The 7507-nt window shown below is 60.1% G+C and overlaps 1 protein-coding gene across 1 annotated transcript; it reads right to left on the bottom strand.

The window, feature by feature from the left end:
* Positions 1 to 6653: 6653 nt before the first annotated feature.
* INSYN1 (inhibitory synaptic factor 1) lies at positions 6654 to 7247 on the bottom strand. The gene has a single exon (XM_068144391.1). The coding sequence runs from the start codon at positions 7147 to 7149 to the stop codon at positions 6676 to 6678; it is 474 nt and encodes a 157-aa protein (XP_068000492.1). The 5' UTR covers positions 7150 to 7247; the 3' UTR covers positions 6654 to 6675.
* Between the last annotated feature and the right edge of the window lie 260 nt (positions 7248 to 7507).

Raw genomic sequence — 7507 nt, 5'->3', positions numbered from 1 at the left:
CAGACAGGGCTGGAAAGGCTCCAGAGCAGGAGACTCCACAACCTCTCTGGGCAGCCTGCTCCAGGGCTCTGGGACCTCACAGTGCAGAAGTTCCTCCTCATGCTGAGCTGGAACCTCCTGTGCTGAAGTTTATATCCATTGCCCCTTGGCCTATCCCAGGATGCAGCTGAGCAGAGCCTGTCCCTGGCCCCTCCCTCCTGACCCCCAGCCCTCAGCTATTGATAGCCATTGATCAGATCCCTCTCAGCCTTCTCCTCTCCAGCCTAACCACCCCCAGGGCTCTCAGCCTCTCCTCCCCAGGCAGTGCTGCAGTCCCTTCAGCATCCTTGCAGCCCTCCCCTGGACTCTCTCCAGCAGATCCCTGTCCCTCCTGAGCTGGGCAGCCCAGAGCTGGATGCAATATTCCAGCTGTGGCCATTTGCTCCTTCCTGTTCCATCCCCAGCAGCTCTGTGGCTGCTGGTTTGGGTGCTCACAGGCAGGGTTTGGGGGGGAGTGATGGAGGATGGGGAAATTGTTGGGGTGCTGGGGGGGAAATCACAGAATGGTTTGGGTTGCAAAGGACCTCAAAGCTCATCAGTTCCAACCCCTCCCTGACAGGGGCAGAGACCCCTTCCACTGGCACAGCTTGCTCAAGGCCTCATTCAACTTGGTCTTGAATCTCCCCAGGGAGCAGTGCTGGGCCCCAGCCTGGTCAATATCTTGATTGATGATCTGCAGGAGGGGATGGAGTCCATCAGCAGGAAATGTGCAGCTGACAGCAAGCTGGGGGCAGGAGTTGAGCTGTTAGAGGGTAGGAGAGCTCTGCAGAGGGACCTTGCCAGGCTGCACAGATGGGCAGAGGCCAGGGGCAGGAGATTGAAGACATCCAAGTGCCAGGGGCTGCACTTTGGCCACAGCAACCCCAGGCAGTGCTGCAGGCTGGGGACAGAGTGGCTGAGAGCAGCCAGGCAGAGAGGGACCTGGGGGCAGTGGTGGAGAGCAGCTGAAGAGGAGGCAGCAGTGTGCCCAGGGGGCCAAGAAGGCCAAGGACATCCTGGCCTGCAGCAGGCAGAGTGTGGCCAGCAGGAGCAGGGAGGTGATTGTGCCCTGGGCTCAGCACTGCTTAGGCCACAGCTTGAGTCCTGTGTCCAGCTCTGGGCTCCTCAGTTTCAGAAGGAGATTGAGAGACTTGAAGGTGTCCAGAGAAGGGCAAGGAGGCTGGGGAGGGGTCTGGAGCACAGCCCTGGGAGGAGAGGCTGAGGGAGCTGGGCTTGCTTAGCCTGCAGAAGAGGAGGCTCAGGGGAGAGCTTCTTGCTCTCTGCAACTGCCTGCAGGGAGGTTGTCACCAGCTGGGGGTTGGTCTCTTGTGCCAGGCAGGCAAGCAGCCCCAGAAGAAGAGGACACAGTCTGCAGCTGTGCCAGGGGAGGTTGAGGCTGGAGGGGAGGAGGAAGTTGTTGGCAGCAAGAGGAATTGGCCCTTGGGCTGTGCTGCCCAGGGAGGTGGTGGAGTCCCCCTGGCTGGAGGTGTTGCAGAGGGGATTGGATGTGGCCCTTGGAGCCATGGTTGAGCTGTCAGGAGGTGCTGGGTGACAGCTTGGACTTGATCAGCTCTGAGCTCTTTCCCAACCTGATTGATTCCATGATTCTGTGAATGCTTCTAGGGAGGGAGGCATCCACACCTCCCTGGGCAGCCTGTTCCAGCTCATTAATTGGTTCATTAAAACCAAGGGGTTTCCCCAGCCCAGCTCTGGCTCCATCCCTCATTGCCTTGCCCCTGGCCACAGCCTCAGCCTGATGAGATGAGAGTTGTCCCTGCAGGAGCAAAGTCCATTAAATCATCTCCATGTTCAGCCAGTGTCATTAACAGCTGGGCTGGTGGGGCAATTAATAGCCTCATTAATAACTGCTGCTGGTGTGGCAAAGCCTTCTTTGGTGCTGGGAGAGGTTTCTCTGCCCTTGCCTGGACACTCACTCCCATCCTGGCATCACAGAATGCTTTCACTTGGAAAAGACCTCTGAGATCACCAAGTCCAACCCAACCTTTCTCTGCCTCCCCCAAGGCTGGGGCTGGACCATGGCCCTCAGCACCTTCTCTCTGCCTCTTGGAAGCACCTCCAGGGCTGGGGATGCCACTACCCCCCCGGGCAGCCTGGGCCAGGCTTTGAGAACCATTTCAGTGAAGAAGTTTCTTCTAATCTCCAACCTAAACCTCCCCTGGGGCAGCTTGAGGCCATTTCCTCTGGTGCTGTCGTTTGTCAGTAGGGAGAAGAGCCCAACCCCCACTCCAGCCTCCTTTGAGGGACTGTAGAGAGCCAGAGGGTCTCCTCTCAGCCTCCTCTTCTCCAGGCTGAACATCCCCAGGTCCCTCAGCTGCTCCTCCCTGTTCTCCAGACCCTTCCCCAGCTTGGATGCCCTTCTCTGGACCTCTTCCAGCCCCTCAATGCCCTTCTTGGAGTGAGGGGCCCCAAACTGAGCCCAGCACTGGAGCTGTGACCTCAGCAGGGCTGAGTCCAGGGGGACAATCCCTGCTCTGGTCATGCTTGCCCCACTGCTCCTTCTCCAAGGCTCCTTGGCCACCTGTGCCCACACTCAATTCAATCCTGGTGATTTTTTTCCTCCAGACACCTCAGAGCCATCAGCATCCAACCTGCTGGGGGTGTGTGGGGGAGCAGCAAGGACGTGGCTCCCACCTGTCTTTACCCTGGGCTGATGGAGTTTGCCCTTCTGTGGGTCCAAAAGGTTGATCCAAAACTTCCCACCACTGCCACCTGGGTTTGTGAGAGAGCAGGAAATAAAGGTGGCAAAGCTCTCAGTGCAAACATGGGGGGGGGAAGAGTGAAAAGGAACCCTGACCCTGCTCCCCGTGGCCCTGCCTGCACCATCTGCCTTCACAGCCCCAGCTCTGAGGCCAGCAGCTTGGCCTGACTTGGATCTCCTTGATCCTACACTGTGCCTCAGTTTCCCTTCTGGGGCTTTCATTGCAGGACTTCAAGTGATGCAGGTGCCCTCCCCCCCCCAATCCAGAGCAGAGAGTCACAGAATGCATTGGACTGGGAGGTGTCCTTGTTGAGGGGACCCTTGCCCTTGGAAGGTCATGGAACCATGGGGTGCAGTGGACTGGGAAGTGTCCTTGTTGAGGGGACCCTTGCCCTTGGAAGGTCATGGAACCATGGGGTGCAGTGGATTGGGAGGAGTCCTTGTTGAGGGGACCCTTCCCTTCCCCTTGGAAGGTCATGGAACCATGGGGTGCAGTGGATTGGGAGGTGTCCTTGTTGAGGGGACCCTTGCCCTTGGAAGGTCATGGAACCATGGGGTGCATTGGATTGGGAGGTGTCCTTGTTGAGGGGACCCTTCCCCTTGGAAGGTCATGGAACCATAGGGTGCATTGGATTGGGAGGTGTCCTTGTTGAGGGGACCCTTCCCCTTGGAAGGTCATGGAACCATGGGGTGCATTGGATTGGGAGGTGTCCTTGTTGAGGGGACCCTTCCCCTGCCCTTGGAAGGTCATGGAACCATGGGGTGCATTGGATTGGGAGGTGGCCTTGTTGAGGGGACCCTTCCCCTTGCCCTTGGAAGGTCATCTTGTCCAAGTCCCCTGCCCACACCAGGAACCTCTGTAGCTAGGTCAGGTTGCTGACCTTGAATGTCTCCAGGGGTGGGACCCCTACCACCTCTCTGGGCAACCTTTCCCAGCACTTCACCACCCTCATGGTAAGGAAGTTCCTTCTCATGTCCAACCCAACTCTGTCCTTCCCTAGGTTAAACCAACTGCCCCTTGGCCATGTCCACTCCATGGCCTTCTAAGCAGACATTCCTCTAGGTCCTCTTCAGACACTGAAATGCTGCTCTGAGCTGTCCCTGGAGAGCTGGGGCTGTCCAGTCTGGAGAGGAGAAGGCTTCAAGAAGCAGCAAGGGAAGTGGATCCCACCCGCAGTCTGGGTGCATCCCCATGCTCTGATGGGAGCTTTCCTCATCCAGCTCAGTGCTGAACCTCAGGAGGTTCAACAAGGCCAAGGGCAAGGTCCTGCAGCTGGGGCAGGGCAATCCCAGGCACTGCTATAGGCTGGGCAGGGACTGGCTGGAGAGCAGCCCTGGAGAAAAGGCCTTGGGGGTGCTGGGGGAGGAGAAGCTCAGCAGGAGCCAGCAGGGAGCACTTGCAGCCCAGAGAGCCAAGCAGAGCCTGGGCTGCAGCAAGAGAAGTGTGGCCAGCAGGGCAGGGAGGGGATTCTGCCCCTCTGCTCCACTCTGCTGAGACCACAGCTGGAGCTCTGGGGCCAGCTCTGGAGCCTCTGTGCCAGGAAGGATCTGGAGGGGCTGGAAGGTGTCCAGAGCAGGGCCAGGAGGAGGAGCAGAGGGCTGGAGCTGCTCTGCTGTGAGGACAGCCTGAGGGAGTTGGGGTTGTGCAGGCTGGAGAGGAGAAGGCTCCCAGGAGACCTTCTGGTGGCCTCCCAGGATCTGCAGGGGGCTGCAAGCAAGCTGGGGAGGGACTTTGGAGGGTGTGAGGGAGGGATAGGGGTCTGGGAGAGCTCTGAGGGGGGCAGGAATGAGGCCTGGGCCAGGGAGGCAGCAATGGGCACTGGCAGCCCAGAAGGCCAAGGGCAGCTGAGCTGCCAGTGCCCATTGGCAGAGGTGGAGGGAGAGGATCCTGCCCCTCTGCTCTGGGGTGTCAGGGAGGGATAGGAGTGGGGGGGCTGGAGCAGCACTAGAAGTGGGGAGCTTGAGGTTGGCTGTGAGGAAGAAGTTGTTGGCCAGGAGGGTGGTGAGAGCCTGGCCCAGGCTGCCCAGGGAGGTGGTGGAAGCCTCCTGGCTGGAGGTGTTTGCAGCCAGGCTGGAGGTGGCTGTGAGCAAGCTGCTGTGGTGTGAGGTGTCCCTGGGCATGGCAGGGGCTTGGAGCTGGCTGAGCCCTGAGCTCCCTTCCAGCCCTGGCAATGCTGTGATTCTATGCTGAATAATCCCAACTCTCCCAGCCTGTCCTCACAGGAGAGGAGCTGCAACCCTCTGATCATCCTTGCTCAGGCAAAGAGCCTCTCCTCCTGCAGCCCTGGATCTCTGCCTTGTGCTCCTGCTGGCATCCATTGGGAGCAGTTATTAAAGGACACAGCTACATCCATCAATCCTGCTCCTCCAGCAGGGGCAGGCTGCAAAGAGCTCCTGAAAGCAAATAAGTAAGCAGCTGTTGACAGGCAGAGTGATGGAGAGGAGCTGCCCCAAGACACAGCAGCCTGTGCCAGGGCTGCCTGAGCCTGCTCTTTGAGGTGAGGGATGGAGACATCTCATCCCTTGTGGTGAATAACCAGGGCATGAGGCTTCCCTTGGAGACTCAGCCCTGGGCACAGGGGGACATGCAAAGGCAGGTGATGCACCACCAGCAGTCACTGTGCAGAGGACAGCAAGCTGGAGGCAGGAGTAGAGCTGTTAGAGGGTAGGAGAGCTCTGCAGAGGGACCTTGCCAGGCTGCACAGATGGGCAGAGGCCAACAGGATGGCACTGAACAAGTCCAAGTGCCAGGGGCTGCACTTCAGCCACAGCAACCCCATGCAGAGCTACAGGCTGAGGACAGAGTGGCTGAGAGCAACAAGGTTGGGAAAGAGCTCAGGGCTGATCAAGTCCAAGCTGTCACCCAGCACCTCCTGACAGCTCAGCCATGGCTCCAAGGGCCACATCCAATCCCCTCTGCAACACCTCCAGCAATGGGGACTCCACCACCTGCCTGGGCAGCACAGCCCAAGGGCCAATTCCTCTTGCTGCCAACAACTTTCTCCTCCCCTCCAGCCTCAACCTCCCCTGGCACAGCTGCAGACTGTGGCCTCTTCTTCTGGGGCTGCTTGCCTGCCTGGCACAAGAGACCAACCCCCAGCTGCTGACAACCTCCCTGCAGGCAGTTGCAGAGAGCAAGAAGCTCTCCCCTGAGCCTCCTCTTCTGCAGGCTAAGCAAGCCCAGCTCCCTCAGCCTCTCCTCCCAGGGCTGTGCTCCAGACCCCTCCCCAGCCTCCTTGCCCTTCTCTGGACACCTTCAAGTCTCTCAATCTCCTTCTGAAACTGAGGAGCCCAGAGCTGGACACAGGACTCAAGCTGTGGCCTGAGCAGTGCTGAGCCCAGGGCACAATCACCTCCCTGCTCCTGCTGGCCACACTCTGCCTGCTGCAGGCCAGGCTGCCCTTAGCCTTCTTGGCCCCCTGGGCACACTGCTGCCTCCTCTTCAGCTGCTCTCCACCACTCCCCCAGCTCCCTCTCTGCCTGGCTGCTCTCAGCCACTCTGACCCCAGCCTGCAGCACTGCCTGGGGTTGCTGTGGCCAAAGTGCAGCCCCTGGCACTTGGATGTCTTCAATCTCCTGCCCTTGGCCTCTGCCCATCTGTGCAGCCTGGCAAGGTCCCTCTGCAGAGCTCTCCTACCCTCCTACAGCTCAACTCCTGCCCCCAGCTTGCTGCCAGCTGCACATTTCCTGCCGATGGACTCCATCCCCTCCTCCAGACCACCAAGGAAGATTCCTCCTTTGCCACCTCCTTGATTTCATTCTTGCTATTGATTTATTGAAATATATATATTTATATTTATTTATATATCTATATTTGTGGGTTGTTGGTTTTTTCTGTCCCCTCTATCCCCAGGAATCCAACCCTCCCTTCCCTCCCCTTCCCCATCCCCATCCCCATCCCCATCCCCACCCCCAGAATCCGTGTGGAGATGCCAGTGTCAGTTTTTAGTCTTCCCCCTCTGCCTGGCTGGCACATAAGGCAGCACCGTCTGGGTGCTTTTATCCGCCACGGTCTGCGTGCTGCTGTTCCTCGTCAGCCGCCGCCCCGGAGCTCCTCCTCCTCCTCCTCCTCCTCCTCCTCCTCCCCCACCACCACCGGCGGCAGGATGCTTCGAGGGTGGCCCTGCCGTCACTTTTCGCGGCTCCTCGGGGCCGTCGTCCCCTGGGGACACCGAGCCGTCCCCGTCCCGGTCGTCGTCGCAGCACAGAGCGTGGTACAGGACCTTGTCGCTGAAGCGGACCCGCTCCCGGGTGCCGGCCGGCCGCGGCGGCTGCTGCTGGGGCTGGGGCTGCCGCGGCTGCTGGTGGTGAGAGATCTTCTGGCTGGTTGCGGTGCTGAAGGCTTCCTCGCTGGACGAATCCGGGGTGCCGCCGGCCCGGGGCCCGTTGGTGATGGGGATCCCCCCGTTCATCAGCCGGTAATCGGGCTGGCGGGCCGGCGGGGGCTGCGGCCGCGGCGGCTCGGGGGCGTCGCCGGGGTCGGAGGGGGTGGAAGCATCGAGGAAGGAGCAGAATTCCCAGCTGTCGGAGAGGATGTCGGAGGTGGTGAAATCCAGGGCTCCCAGCTCGAAGACGCCGCCCCCCTTGTCGCTGCTGGAGGTGCTGCTGGCCGTCGCCGTCGTCCAGTCGTCCGGCTCCAGCTCGAACTCGAAGTCGGACGTCAGTCGGTCGATCTGGCTCACCACCTGGGGGCAGACGGACAGACGGACGGGCAGGGAGGCGCCACCGGACAGGACCCTCCGGGATTTGCCCTTTAACGACCCCACATCC

This window comes from Melanerpes formicivorus, unplaced genomic scaffold, assembly GCF_026170545.1.
Source record: "Melanerpes formicivorus ecotype bairdi unplaced genomic scaffold, bMelFor1.0.p_v2 SCAF_10, whole genome shotgun sequence".
NCBI lineage: Eukaryota > Metazoa > Chordata > Aves > Piciformes > Picidae > Melanerpes > Melanerpes formicivorus.
Note: the sequence above shows the minus strand (reverse complement) of the source record. Positions and strands in the feature narration are given on the sequence as shown.

Bases quoted from the DNA above. Each gene is read 5' to 3' on its own strand.
- INSYN1 (XM_068144391.1), bottom strand. From the start codon at position 7,149: ATGAACGGGGGGATCCCCATCACCAACGGGCCCCGGGCCGGCGGCACC.